Genomic DNA, 15,062 nt, shown 5'->3' with positions numbered 1-15,062 from the left:
ACACACAAAATAAATGAATAAATAAATAATAAAAATAAATAAATAAATAAAAATTAAAAAAAAAAAAAAGAAAATTAGTTATGGCCTGAATATTAGACTATGTCAAGCAATTGTTGCAAGGGGCAATGAAATGTTGAATTTACCTCTTCAAAGTCCTATGTGTTAGGGGTTCGTGAGTTAATATTCACAGGTCAAACCTTATTTTTGTTTAAATTACAAGTCAAAATTGAGGAAATTATAGGACAGGATTGTAATCATTTCTAACTCTGATAGTGTGTACATTAGGGATTTACCGTGCTATTCTGTCTCTATGTTTGTGTGTGTTTGGTAACTCTGTATTTTTTATTTTGTTTGGCAGAACTGGGGATTGAACTCAGACCCTTGCACTTGCCAGGGAAGTGCTTATTCCACTGAGCCATCTCCCCGGCCCCTTGGTAAATTTTTAATAAAAAAATTTTGTAAGAAAGTGACAACAAGGGGCTGGGGAGATGGCTCAGTGGAATAAGTGCTTCCCTGGCAAGCGCAAGGGCCTGAGTTCAATCCCTAGTTCTGCAAAGAAACAAAACAAACAAACAGAAAGTGACAACAGAGAAGGGCAAAAGAGAGCCTCATTCTTGAGAGTCAGAGGACACCTTCAGTATCTGGGCAGAAACCTGAAGGCTGGGGAGGAAGGAGCCTAGGGAAGATGCACGAGGAATCTGCATTCCAGGAAGAGGAAGCATCAAGTTCAGCAAGCTGGAGAGCAGCAGGGTAGCCAGAGCAGAAGGGCCCAGCGTAAAGAGGCGCCGCATCGTACATCTTGCCCCTCTTGGCACCTATGCAGGGGCCAGCAGGAGCTTGGATGGAGTGAAGAAGAGTGGCCCACTGGCCCCAAGCTCTGACCCAGAACTCACTGCAGAAGGCCGCACAGGTGCGCTGGCTCCGGTGGCCGCAGGCCGGCTTGCAGGACACGCAGCTGCTCAGCAAGTCGTCCCAGTACTGTTCTTCGGGACAAAGCCCCATGGCCATTCCTGGCCACAGGCCCTGCAGAGCTGAGAGGTGGGGGCAGTGTGAGGGCAGTTGACAGGCTGGTGGGCACCCAGGTGGCTTCTTCTGCCCACTATCTTTTTTTTTTAAAATTAATTAATTAATTTATTTTTTGTATGTGGCCAGCTCAGCCTACCTGGGGGCAGGGCTGGCTGACATGTGGTACTGGGGGATTGAACCGCGGTCCCTGTGCTTTTAGCTAAGCTTATTCTAAGTAGGTGCTTTAGACCACTGAGCCATCTCACCAGCCCATTCTGCCCACATTCTTGACGCATCCCTTCTTTCTCAGTGGGCAAGAACAGCCAGACAAAGCTGGCTCCAGTCCCCGCTGCACTTACTGCGTGACCCCAAGGAGGCCCCTCACCTCTGCAGCCTCAGTGTTTCCATTCTGGGGGTCTCCAGCTCCTCACATTAGCTTCCTGGTCCTACTCTGCCACCCTTGTCTGCCCCGCCTTGACCTGCCACAGGATCTTTGCATAGGCTACTCCCATCGCACAGACACTCCCTTCTCTGGCCAACCCAGGGGCAAGCTGAGTCCTCCTCATCCTTGTGACCTCCATTCAGACTGCCCTTCCTCAAGGAAGGCTTCAGACTGCCCCCCACTATGCTGAACACCTTCCCCACATTCACAGTGATCGTCTCTCTTTCTTGAGTGTAGCTATCTCCCGCCCTCTGACACTAATGGCGAGGCCTCAGGTGGTGGGGCCTATGCCAACTCTTTGTCCACTGCTGGGTCCTCAGGATCTAGATAGCGTTTAGGAAATACTAGATGCCCATTAAGTGAATGGAGTTTTATTTATTTATTCATTAAACATACTAGAGATTAAAACCAAGGGCTTTATTTTATTTTGGGGGAAACGGTCTCATGAAGTTGCTAAATTGCACAGGTCGGAGTCTAATTTGTGATCCTCCTGTCTCTGCCTCTCAGAGTGCTGGGATTTTAGTTTGTGCCACTGCACCTGGCTAAGTGATAGATTTATAAAGCAGATCTCTCCAAAGCCTAGTCCACAGCACAGACTCAGTACATGTCAACTGCTGCCCATTCCTCATTTAAGGCGTTGGAACACGCACACGACACATGCACTGTGCATAGATGTGCATAGACAGCCTGGAAGTTGCATGTACAGTGCATCTGTGCAGCCCACAGGAAGACCAAAACCATTTTCATTCCCTGGATGATCCCCTGGAGCCACTTCTCATGAGATCCCTCCTCCTGGGGAGAAATACTGTTCTGATATTATCCTGCTATGAGGTTGAGGTCTGAACCCAGGAGACCTCACTCATACTAGGCAAGTGCTCTACCACTGAGGGGCCCCACCATCTCTACTATTCTGATTCTATATCACCATATGCTACTCTTCCCCATTCTGGAGTTTTGTGTCTGGCTGTTTGTTCATATAATCTCTGAGCCTCCCCATGATAATGCTCTCAGCAGTCTATGTCATCGGAAGCTTCTGCTCCCTGAGTGTGTCATTCTCTCTCAGGAATGTCCTGTCTGAATGTCTCCCACCAATGTTGTTTTTAAAAATTTTGTAAGGCAGTTGCTTATTCTTCAACAAGAGCAGGCTGAGAAGGACAGCAGGTCCCTGCTGAACACAGCACCCTAAGCACATGAGCTTATCCCCTTCCTGTTGGCCCCTGCTGCTGAGAGTCAAGTGCACTGGTCCTCAAAGGACAGAAGGTGGAGAAAGTGGCTGCAAGGGCTGAGAGATGGCAGCAGTGTCCTGGAGATTAAAGGGACTGGAGGCTGGACTTGGCTGCAGAGTAGATCTCCCCCTGGGGATATTCAGAGGGGGTTGAGGCTGCTTGGAGCCAAAAGACTCCAGGATGTCTCTAAAATTGGAGGCACTAAGTTCTGGCCAACAATTAGGTATCACCTAGGCATGATGGCACACCCCTGTAATCCCAGCACTCAGGAGGCTAAGGTGAGGATCATGGTGAATTCAAGGCTAGTTTAGGGCACATAGTGGGTTCTTGGTTGCCTGAATTATACAGTGAGACTGGGGCTAAAAAAAAAAAAAAGAAAAACAAATAAACAAACAAAAAATCCAATTAGGGATCAGATGAGAGGTGTAAAGCATGAAAAGACTGGTTTGGAAATTGATATCAAAAGAGCTTTTCTTCAAGCAGAACCCCATTCCCAGGCAGGTGGCAGCTCATTGCTCACCTGAGCATAAGACTGAGGTGCCTCCTGAAGGCACAGCTGAGGCAGCAATGAGGTCTTTAAGGCAATGAAGAGATTAGGTGAGAATCTTCCTCCCGTCAGTCTCCCCACCCCCAACTCACCTGAGGGCTGCCTAGGCCGGCCTGTGACCTATAAATGCTCCTTCCTCTTCACTCCACAATTGATTGGCAACCAGCAGGCACTGTTCTGAGAAAAGGGAACGAAAGACTTTTTTAGTGGGACCTCCAGTGGGAGACTCTCTCAAGGCAATGGCCAAGTCCCTGCCTGATCTCACTGGTGCGGAATGTCTACATCAACACCCCAACCCACTTATCCAAGACTCGCAGTCAGCATCTGAGGGCTGCCCGCTATGGCAGCACGAGGCCTGGCCTAGACGAGAACTCAAGCTACACAAGCAGAAGATGGGCAGATGGAGCCAACAGAGATGATGAGGAAGCAGAAAGGTGAAAAACAGCAGCAATATAAAACAGTTTGCCCTCATGAAAAATAATATTGTACTACTTTCCAAGAAGAATATTCAATTAAGAAATAGAATATTCAATTAGAAATAGAAAATGTAGCCATCAGAACAAAAACGTAGAACGGTAGATATAGAAGATGTAATTGAAGAAATTTCCAAGATGTGAGGTAATAGAATCATTTCACAAGGCTCAAAGGCTGATTATTGATTGGGAGGACATAAATTTCCAGTTGAATGAGATAAAAGTCCCACTGGGGTGGGAGGACACAGACACCAGGAAGAGTAGAAGAGTGGGAAGCTCAAAAATCTGTGCTTCCTGGTAAGCAAGTATGGAGCTGGTGGAAGCCAGAGAAAAGATCTACTTTGGAACTCTGGGTTTGTACAGTGTAGGCCTTGCAGAAAAGCCTGGTATACTGAGGAATTCTGGTGAAGTTCACCCTACAGAACAGCAGTGGATGCCATTCCCAGCTCAGCCCCAGGAAGGCAGCAGTGGGATGTTGCCCCAGTTCCCAGTGCAGCTTGCTGGTACCAGCGTGATCAATAAGTCCTTTGTCCTCCAATACTGGGGTTGTAAGTTCTGGTTTCTGATTGCTGCTTGGATCACTAAGGGGGGAGCCAGTACAAAAGTAGTAACCATACTTTCCATCCCAATGGCTGATGTAGCTTCTGGGAGATATAGGAAACACTACTTTTTAAAAAAATTTATTTGGTATAGGGTCTTGCTACACAGCTCAGACTCATAGTGATCCTCTTGTCTCTGCCTCCCCAGTGCTGGGATTACAGGCATGTGCCACCATGCCTGGTTTTGATGGCTGGCATGATGGCACACATGGTACAAGGGATTGAACATGGGTCTTTGCATTTTCCAGGCAGGTGTTTAGACTGCCAAGCTATCTTCCCAGCCCAAGGAAATACTACTTTTTTTTTTCCCTCTTGGGAAGCAGACATTTAGGGAATCTTTGTCAGGACACTGAATGATCAGAGAGAGAAGAAAAACACAAGTGACCAACACAATAAGAAATCCATATTGCTTAAAGTTAGTTTAAACTAAGTCTGGCGGCGCACACTGGTGAAGGTGAGGCAGGAGGACAGCTGCATGCTCAGGGCCAGCATTGGCTACATAATGACTTCAAGGCTAGCATAGACTACATAGTGAAATCCTGTCCCAGAAAAACTAGTATTTAAAAGTTATAATCCGCTCCAGCCCTTAACAAGCAAGATTCAATCCCACGGAGTGAGGAAATCAGATTTCTAGAGCTATTACAACATAACAGTCAAAATGTTGAGTTCTCAAGAAAATTCCTGTTATGGTTTGTGTCTAGCTATCGCCTCAAAGCTTCATGTATGTCATGGGACAGACTTTTGGAGTTTGTGATTAACTCATGATCCACTGGGATTATGTGTATAAATGCCACTGGGATTATGGGCGTGAGGGCTACCCAACCTGAGACGCATAGCCAGAATGCAACATAAGGGAGACAGACGTGCTCTCTGCAGCCACTGTTGCCACTACTCCTCCCATTGGCTCTTGCTGTTTTGCCACCGTGAACTGCTATCCCGTGCCATGCGCCACTCTGCCTTGGAGCCAACTGATTATGGACTGAAACCTCCACTGACTAGGAGCTAAATAAACTTCTCCTTCCTTCATTTTGAGTGCTAGGTATTTTGTCTTAGCAATGAGAGAAGAGTAACTGAGGCAATTACAAAACCATGTAAAGAAGCTGAAAATATTAGAAACTGGGAAAACAGTACATGAACAAAATGAGAATATAAATAAAAAGCTAGAAGCTGTAAGAAGGAACCAAAATTAGGAAGCAATCAAGAAGTACTTCAGGGGCTGGCCAGATAGCCCAGCAGACTAAAGTGCCTACTTAGGCAGAGCACAGCACCCGGGTTTGATCCCCGGCATATTGTGACAGCCTGTGGGGCACACTGAGACAGGGATTGAGGCTGGGCATGGTGGTGCATGCCTGTAATCCCAACATTTGGGAGGCTGAAAGCAGGAGAATCACTATGAACCCGATCTATGTTGTGAAGATCCTGTACAACCTGTAGACCCTGTCCTAAATTCATAAAAAAGAAGCACTTTAGTAGATTAATGTATATTAGTCTGTGATAAATCCAAACAATGGAATATTATTCAGCATGACAAGCAGCAGAGGGGGCCAGGGATATAGCTCAGCGGTAAAAGTGCCTGCCTGGTAAGCGCAAGGTCTTGAGTTCGATCCCAAAAAGAAAAAAGCAGCAGAGCTGTCAAGTAGTAAGAAAATATGGAGTAACTATTAATCCATATTACTAGGTGACACAAACCAAGCTGAAATGTACTGTGTGGCTCAATTCTACGACAGTCTGGAACAGGCAAAACTATGAAGATCAGTGGTTGGTAACGGTTGGTGCAGGAAGTGAGGAACAGGTGCAGCAGTGAAATTATTTGTACAGTACCATAATGGTGGACATATGCTAGTGTATTTTTGTCCAGTCCCACCCACAGAACATGCACCACAAGAGACAGCCCTAACGCCTGTGGACTTCGGGTAATAATGATATGTCAACGTTGGGCGCATTGACTGTAACCAATATGTCACTCCAGGGCAGGTTGTTGTGTGGGGAAGCCTGTGTGTGCCCAAGGAAGGGCTGGGCTCTGTGGGAACTCTCTGTGCTTTCTGCTCCATTTTTATATAAACCTAATAAGTGCTCTAAAAATATATCTATATTTTTTATTATTATTATTATTATTATTATTATTGAAAAGGAACCAAACAGAAGTTCTGAATCTAAGAAGTCCATTAAAAGGGTTTATCAACAAATCTGAAAAAGCAGAAAAAAGGATCAGGGAATTTAACCAATGAGAAAAAAGAAGCATACCCCTGAAGCTATAAAATATTGCTGAAGGAAACTAAAAGGACCTCAACACATCTTGTATTCACGGGTTTGAGGATTAAATATCATTAAGAGGTCACTACTGTGCAAAGTAATTTACAAAGTTAACATTCTAACAAAAATCTCAAGGATTTTATTTTAAATAATTTTTCCCCTGCGGCCAGCCCAGCCTACCCTGAGGGTGGGACTGGCACAGCATGGGGTGCCAGGGATCAAACTGGGGTCCCTGTGTACTTGCCTAAGCTTGCCTAAGAAGGTGCTTTAGAGTGCTGAGTTATCTGGCCAGCCCACGGATCTCAAAGAAAAAAAGAGATCTTTAGAGTTCAAATGGAATTGCAAGAGGCTTTAAAAAGCCAAAACAATGAAGAGCAAAGTTGGAGGACTCAAACTTCCTGATTGCAAAACTTACTATAAAGCTAAAGTTATCAAAACAACATGGTGTTGTCATAAAGACAGACATACAAGCCCGTGGAATAGAATACCTAGCCTAGAAATAACCTTCACATGTATGATCAGATGAGTTTTGACAATGGTCAAAAGACAGTCTTTTCACCAAATAGAGCTATGGAACTAGACATCCAGATCTTACACCATAAGACAGAAATTAATTCAAAATTGATCAAAGACAGAGGAATGAAAGTACAAACATTTTAGGGTTGGCAAGATAGCTCATCGAACTAAAGTGCCTGCTTAGGCAAGTTTAGGCAAGTGCAGGGACCGTGTGGTTCAATCCCCAGCACCACATGCTGTGCCAAGCCTGCCCCCAGGGAGGGCTGAGCCAGACAGAGTTGGGCGTGGTGGTGTGTGCCTATAATTTCAGTGCTGGGGAGGCTGAAAACAGGAGGATCACTATGAAACAGAGCTGCATATTGAGACCTGCAACAACCAAATACATTTTTTAAAAAAGAAGAAATTACAAACATTTTAAAAAACAAGAAGGAAATTTTCATGCAGCAAATTTGCCAATGACAAAGGCACTGGCAACAAAAGAAAAAAAAACTAGATAAATGACTTTACCAAAATTAAACACTTTTCTGGGACCAGCCAGATAGTTCAGTGGACTAAAAGTTCCTGCTTAGGCAGAGCCCAGCAGCCATCCCCAGGGGCACGCTGAGATTGAGATGAGGCGTTGTGGCGTGCACCTGATCTGTGTAGTGAGAACTTGTACTAAAATATATTTTAAAATATTAAATTTTTTTTGTATCAAAAGACACTATTGAGAGAGTGAAAATATAACTCATAAAATAAGAAGGAATATTGGCAAATTCTATATCAGGTAAGGCCATAATACTCAAATAAAAAAAAAAAAAAAAAAAAAAAAACCTCAGAAACAGAAAATCAAGCAAAAACTGGCAAAAGATTTGAATCATTTCTCCAAATAACACATAGAAAGAAATGTTCAACTTCATTTATCATTAGAAAAAAGTAAGACCACAATGAGACATCATTTCATATTTGTTGAGGTGGAATATTAAAAAATATATAAAAAACACTGGATGTGGAGAAATTTGTGCTTTTTTGTATGTTGCTCTTGAGAATAGATAATGATGCAGCCTCTATGAAAAATGATTGGGCAACTCATTGAAATTAAACTTAGAACTCAGGCAGCCCAGCAGTTCTGTTCTTAGGCAAAAGTCGAAAAGCTCTGACAGCCAGGATATGAACAGACTCCCGCCCACCGATGCTCAGAGCCGCACTGGTCACAGCAGGCACAGGTGGAAGCATCCAGCGGCTGCTCACAGATCAGATAAAGATCTTCTGTGTAAAAAAGAAGAGGATGTGCAAGATGTGCTCTGGGTGTGCAAGGGAATGTTACTCGGTTGTTAAAATGAATGAAGTAGTGACACATTCTCCAACATGGGTGGACCCTGGAGACATGCTGAATGAAATAAGCCACACACAAAAGGGACAAACACTGCAAAGTCCATGAATAGGAAGGAAGGAGAATAGGCAGATTCATAGAATTAGAAAGCTGAGAGAGAGTAGTGATTATGTATGTGTTTAACGTCCCTGAGTTATACACTTAATGGTGACTAAAAGGTACCACTTGTTATGTATATTTTACCACAGAAAAGCAAACTGGAAAGGAAGAAGAAATTGGAGCAAGGCTTCAAATTCCTAACAAAATTCCTTTCAGTCTAGATCACTAGCTGTTACCAATCAAGTGTGGAGAAGGACAAACACACAGGCAGATGTACCAGATCTTGGTGACCCTGGGGATGGATTCCATCAAATCCAGGAATAAGCAGAACAATCAGGAGCAGACATGAAAAACACCATCCCAGTCAGCAGGGAGGTGAAGGAAGTCCAAGGGACAGCTGCTTGTAGGTCTGGGGATGCCCTACACCAGCTAAGTGAGGGTGGAGAGAGAGGAGGTCACCAGTGAAACATGGAAATAATGTGTGTGGGTAGGTCTAATGAGAGTGGGTAGGTCTGACCATTTGGCAAGTTGGATCTCTTAAGACAGCTAGAAATAAGTCACTGACACACACACTTAAAACAAAGGCATTATCAACTCCAAGGAAAAGGAGGAGGCCAGTAAGAAAATAAAAGTAATGAAAAGTATCTGTATGTCTCAGTGAGGGACAATATTGGTATTGACACAAGTGTTTGAACAAGAGCTGGTGAGCACCTCCCCTCTCTGAGGCCCCATGTCCTCACCTGTACAACAAAGGATGCCATCTATGGCTCACATCATAGCGTCCTTGTGAGCAAGGTGTGCATGGCAAGGGCTCAGCATGGCCCTGGACACAGTAGGAAGACCTGACCTCCTCAGCCATTGCCATTATTAATTCACCACTCCCTACAACATGAAGTCCCATGCTAGCCCCAAATTTAGATCAAGAAAAGTTCTACCAGAAGGGCTAAAGCCAGCTCCCTTTATCTCTGGATGGTGAGGACAGGAGCCTGTGGGAGAAAGAAGCCAGAAGTAGGAAGGAGTGTTGGCTCTTCATTTTCACACTTTCCAGGTTGGCCATGAAAACCTGTAGCTGGAGTTGAAGAGAAAGAACAATAAAGGTTTTCACAGATAGGAGGGAATCTTCCTCTCGTTTTTTAAATTGAACACTAACTGCAAATTAGGCCAGGGCTCCCAGATAGCTGTCACCACTAGGGGGCAGGCAGGGCAGGAGTGTAGCACTTACTCCCTGAGGAGGCTGAGGCTGAGGCCTGGGTGCAGGAGGGGGCTCAATTTTCAATGCTGCTTGTTTTGTTGACTGTGAAGGAGGAAGGGAAATAGGAGGTGGATGGAGTGAGAGGTAGGGGAGTAGGGAAGGATGCCTTTTCATTTCTGGTAGTTGTGTGTGACTTCTTGCCAGGCCCTCCTGAAATACTGCAAATAGTCTGGGACCTGCCCCTGGCTGCCTCATTCCCGCTTGACACTAACTTTTCTCAGGCTGTGAGTGGCTCGCTCTGGGTATGAAGTCAGAAGAACTTGAGGCAACCATTTGAGTCACTTCTCAGTTTTCTGTTTATGAAGTGGGGACAGCCATTTGTATCTGCTGTGATTTCTGCGTTAGCTCATGCTGAAAACCATTTCGCCATATGTTGGACAGGGTGCAAGAGAGACATGTCTGTGGGAGGAACAGAAGGGCTGAGCCACCTTAGCGAAGGGCCTGGCCCACACAAGACCTTCGTCCTCTCACCTGACAGGGCATCAGCAACTTCCCTGTACAGGTGTCTCCCGTGTGTGATTGACGCGTAGCTGATTTATAGCCTGGTATTACTATGAATGGTTATGCTCACAGACACAGGATAAAATGTAATGGGCTAATAATGATCATTTTATTTCTTTTTAAAATTTTTTATTTATTTATGTGTGTGTGGCCAGCTCAGCCCACCAGGGGGCGGGGCTGGCTGGCATGTGGTGCTGGGGGATTGAACTGCGGTCCCCATGCTTTGCTAAACTTGTTGTAAGTAGGTGCTTTAGACCACTGAGCCATCTCACCAGCCCATAATGATCATTTTATAATAATATAAGGGAGTTATAATATTAATGACAGTATTCTTACAGTTAGATAGAAGCAAGACACTCACAGGAGAATGGCCACAAGTCATAATGTGCTTTACATTTCCAAAAGCTATAGAAAGAATTTTGAAAGTTGTTACCATAAAGAAATAGGTGGAAAAAAAAAGAAATAGGTGTTTCAGAAGATAGATGTCTATAATTTAATTTATTATTTTTTTATTTTGTTTTTGATATAGGGTCTTGCTATGCAGTTTGGACTTCTAGTGATCCTCCTGTTTCAGTCTCACTAGTACTGGGATTACAGATGTGTGCCACCATGCCTGGTTCCTATAATTTGATTTAAATACACAATTTACACATGTGTCAAAGCATCATGTGGTAACCCACTAGCAACTACAATTCTTATAGATGTTGCTTCCTTCTATTGTTTCATTCCTCTCTGCATCCAGCACCTTCTCAAATGCCAGGCACACAAAGGTGTTCCTTGCCGAATGACTTCCTTGTGCATAGCTGTCCTCTGCACAAACTGAGAGCGGCGCAGCTGCACCTTCTTCTTCTGTGTCAACCCCTCCTGCCCGTCCCTCCTCCATCCCAGGAGGACTACAGAGGGTCCTGCTAGGAACAGAAAGTCAGGAATCCTGGCTCTTGCTTTCCAAACTCCAAAGAAATTGACTAGGCAGAAACATAAAAAGAAAATAATTTCTCCCAGATTAGAGAAATAACCCAATCAAGGGTTTAAAAGTGAGCAAAATAAAAATGTAAGAAGGTATAGAGAGGAAGTCATTGAATGTTTCCTTTACAGCTTTGTAGTATGGAAAGCCTTTAACTGTTACTCCATTCCAAAATCCATAAAAGATTGATACAACTGATAACAAAAAATAAGCAATCAAATAAGAAAAATCTTCTTGATAGACACAAACACCTTCAGGAAAATCCAAAGACACATAAACAATGAGGACCAAATACTTGCAACTCATCTATGAGGGAAAAACAGAGAAAGACCAGCTACTGAATAGAAAAATGGCCAAAGGACATGAAGAGACAACCAACGAACAGAAGTATCACTCTAAGAGGAGCTCTCATTCAGGAAGGGCAGGCACGCTGCAGTCATGTGGTTGCCTTCTTTCCACAATAGAGTTTTTACATCCAAAGGTTTAATAATATCTTCTCGAAAGCCATAAGCAAAGCAGCATTCTCATTCATTACAGCAGGAGACTAAACAGGGCTGATCCACACGGGGCACCACAGGGCAATATTTTGTCAAAATCACTGATGACCCGGGAACTAATCCCAGATTTATCCTACAGGCCAAACTGATGAATGCCTCGCAGCAATTTTTGTAATAACCAAAGGCTGGCAGTAACCCAAATATCCAGCAGTAGGGGGTTGATGTCAGTAAACTGTAGTACACTTAACTACTAAACTGTTACGCAACTATTTTAAAAGATAATGAAGATGCTGAAGATGCAGTTCTGTGGCAGGATGCTTGCCTAACATGCATATGTGAGGCCCTGAATCCAATCCTCACCCCCCACACAAATTACTGATGACACAGTCATTGTATACGCATGTTCAAAGAAGCATCACCGATGAGCCAAAGAGAAGAAATGTCAATCAATCAATTTGTGGATAAACAAAATGTGATATATCCATAAACATTATTTAGCCATGAAAATGAATGAAGATCTGATACACACTACAAGAACAATCCTTGAAAACACTGCAGGTCATAATATGCTACGTATCTCCTGATTCCACTGCTGTAAGACGTCCTGAACAGGCAAAACTATAGTGATGGGAAGCTGAGTGGCAATCTTGGGCTAAAGTAGGCAGTAGTAAAGGGCGACATCACTTCTTTTTTGGGATATGGAATGTCCTGAAATTAGATTGTAGTGATGACTGCTCAACTCAATAAATATATGAAAATATGAATTGTGCACCTTACGTAGATAAGCTTTAGGATATGCAAATTATGTCTTGTAATGCTCTTTGTCTTAGGGAGGCAGACACTGAGCAGAAGGGAGAGAAGCGGGAAGGAGGGCTTCCTGTTATACATCTTTCTTACTGGATGTCAAGCCACATGACTTAACCTATCCAAAAGTAAATTTCAAAATGCAAGGATCAAGCAAAATTAAACAGAGGTCTCTTTTAATTTCGGAGAAGAGATGACAGGGAGGGAACTAATTCCTACTTTGGATTCACTGTGTATTGGTGGCTTAGTGGACAAAAGGTTTGATGGCACAAGAGCGGCCCCAGAGAGGCTTCATGGGCCGTTAATGGCCTGCAAGCCACCAAAGCCACCAGACTGGACACACAGAGAGACTTCACTGACCCCAAGGAGGATTTTCAACTGACTAGAGGGTGCTCTCTTCCCCTTACACCCACCTGGGCCTCTGTGAGATCCTAGAACCACCATCCTGTACCAGAAAGAGGCAGGAAATCCCCAAAGGTGAGACCAGCCAGGGGAAATGAAAGCTTGAGAAAGAAGCTCCCTTGATGAACAATGAGGAAAGGAAGAATTCCTCTTGCTCATAGAGTCTGTGGCTGGTTTGCACTCAGCTACAACGGGGCTCAGACCCAGCCTCTCCCCGGCACCCTGAAACCAGAGAGCAACCATGAGGGAAGATTCTTAGAGCCCTCTCTGGGCCTCCTGGCACGCTTGGCTAGTTACCAGGTGCTACGTACTAAGAACGATCGCGGTGGCCAAAGCAGAAAAATGCTTGGTTAAAGGAAGTCACAGCTAGACAGTGTCTAAAGCTCCTCAGAAAAGCCCTGAACCATGCCTGGGCCACGACTGGGCGGGCTGCTCTGCAGAATCCTCCACCGCTGCTCATCAACAATACGCACCCCAACAGACAGGAGCCAAGAATACTTCTGACCCAAATCTGAAACCAGTTGGGGTCACTGCTCACTTTTGCAGATTTTAGCAAAGACAGTTCTATTTTTTCAATCAATTCACGCCTTTGTAAAAGGGACCTGCAACAAGATGAGCTCCTACTCTTCTCTGATTACCTTGAAAGAGGAAGGAAAGCCTTGAATTTCTCAGAATCAGTGTAATAAGATTGTTTATGCAAACATTCTCACCATTATTCTTAAGTAAAAACACTCCAATAGTTTAAGAACAGAATAAGATCTGAAACTATAGTTGTTGGCCTGCAATTTATTTCTTTTATGCAAAGCATTTTTCTATTTGAGCAATATGGTATTTATGTTATATTAAATTAATGTGGTTCATATGCACTGTATTGATTTTATATTTTTAGTTTTAATTTCATTTGTGAAGGCGTTAACTTTTATTATTGTATGAGAACTACAAGCAAGATTATATTCCTATTTCATGTTGGTAAAAATATAACAGATATTTTTTAAAAGTATTTTTTGTTAATTAAAAGTCAAAGCATTTTTAAAACCGAAGGCCTTCTCAGAGCCTTTGCTTGTGATTCTTCAAAAAAGGGTCTGATAGGTTCAAAGTGGTTTTGTGTTTTTGAGGGACATCTAGGGGCTGGCAGCTGCTCTCCATGTCCCAGCCCCAGGGAAGGCCTCCACCAAGGTTGCAGAGCTCTACGAACTGTGAGAGCTGGAACTCCTTGCTAGCTGGCCAGCCAGTTCCACAGCCAGACTCTGTGGGTGCAAGATCACAGCTCTGGTTGGGTCCCCACTCCTGCCCCTGTCCCCAGGGTGAATTCATCCTGCATCAAGGAACTTCCAGTCACTGCCCTGTCCAGCTCTCTTAAGAACTTCATGTAGGTGAGCCCTTGGCTCTGGACGGGTCTGGGGACGTTGTTGCAGGACACAGATATGAATCAGAGAAAAGGCATGCTCCAAGCCCAGACTGTGGGGGACGGGGCCTGGGAGTCCAGGCTGTGTCCCTTGCCCCACAGGCTTTGGATCCACCCACAGGGAGGGACAGGGGCCTTCTTGTTTTCTCTAAGCAGCAGGGTCTTCCCGGTACCGCCATCTTTGAGCAAACCTTTCAAACCTGTGCTGATAAATTTCTATAGCATAAACGATCCTTAACAAATAATCAGCAAGGATGAAACAACAATAATAATGAGAGAGGGCAAGAACTAGACTGGATTAAAACATACAACCAAACATTTAATGGGGCATGCTGGAATCCTGATTCGAACAAATGAACTAAAAAATGATACTAACAGGACAGTGAGGTACATCTGGACACTGACTGGCTACTAAGTAACATTTAATAGTGGTAATGGCATGATAGCCAGTTCGGGAGGTTGTTTAGAATTTTTAAGAGATGAATCTTGATGTGTCTATGAATCACACCAGCTGATGTTATGGATTTGCTTTAAAATGACCCAGTGAAAGAGGGAAATAGGGGCACACCATCCGAAAGAACGATTCTACCTAGGGCACCCTCCAGTCTTGGTTCCTCTCAAGGAAAGCAAGACCCACACCCCAAAGCACCCCGACTCCGGCTCTGCACACACATGGCCCGAAGCCCAGAGGTCTCTTCCCACCTCCCCGCCAGTCCCTTCTACTCACAATGCATTTCTGGCCCCTGCGGCTTCGGTCCCTCACCT

At 44.3% G+C, this 15,062-nt stretch overlaps 1 protein-coding gene and 1 long non-coding RNA gene across 2 annotated transcripts in view; both read right to left on the bottom strand.

Annotated features, from left to right (window-relative positions):
- Positions 1-1,025, bottom strand: part of LOC101592354 (tumor necrosis factor receptor superfamily member 13B) — a 15,623-nt gene extending 14,598 nt beyond the window's left edge. The window contains exon 1 of the mRNA XM_012516713.2: positions 894-1,025. Within this exon, the coding sequence (XP_012372167.1) occupies positions 894-1,008 (115 nt within the window). The 5' untranslated portion in view covers positions 1,009-1,025. The remainder of the gene's footprint in view (positions 1-893) is intronic.
- On the bottom strand, positions 1,020-15,062 carry LOC111812368. Its single transcript, XR_002817878.1, has 3 exons — positions 15,025-15,062; positions 3,313-3,397; positions 1,020-1,031 (listed from the first exon to the last, which is right to left on the bottom strand). It is a non-coding gene; the product is annotated as an uncharacterized LOC111812368 (long non-coding RNA).

Source organism: Octodon degus, unplaced genomic scaffold (assembly GCF_000260255.1).
Source record: "Octodon degus isolate 3935 unplaced genomic scaffold, OctDeg1.0 scaffold00122, whole genome shotgun sequence".
Classification (NCBI taxonomy): Eukaryota; Metazoa; Chordata; class Mammalia; order Rodentia; family Octodontidae; genus Octodon; species Octodon degus.
Note: the sequence above shows the minus strand (reverse complement) of the source record. Positions and strands in the feature narration are given on the sequence as shown.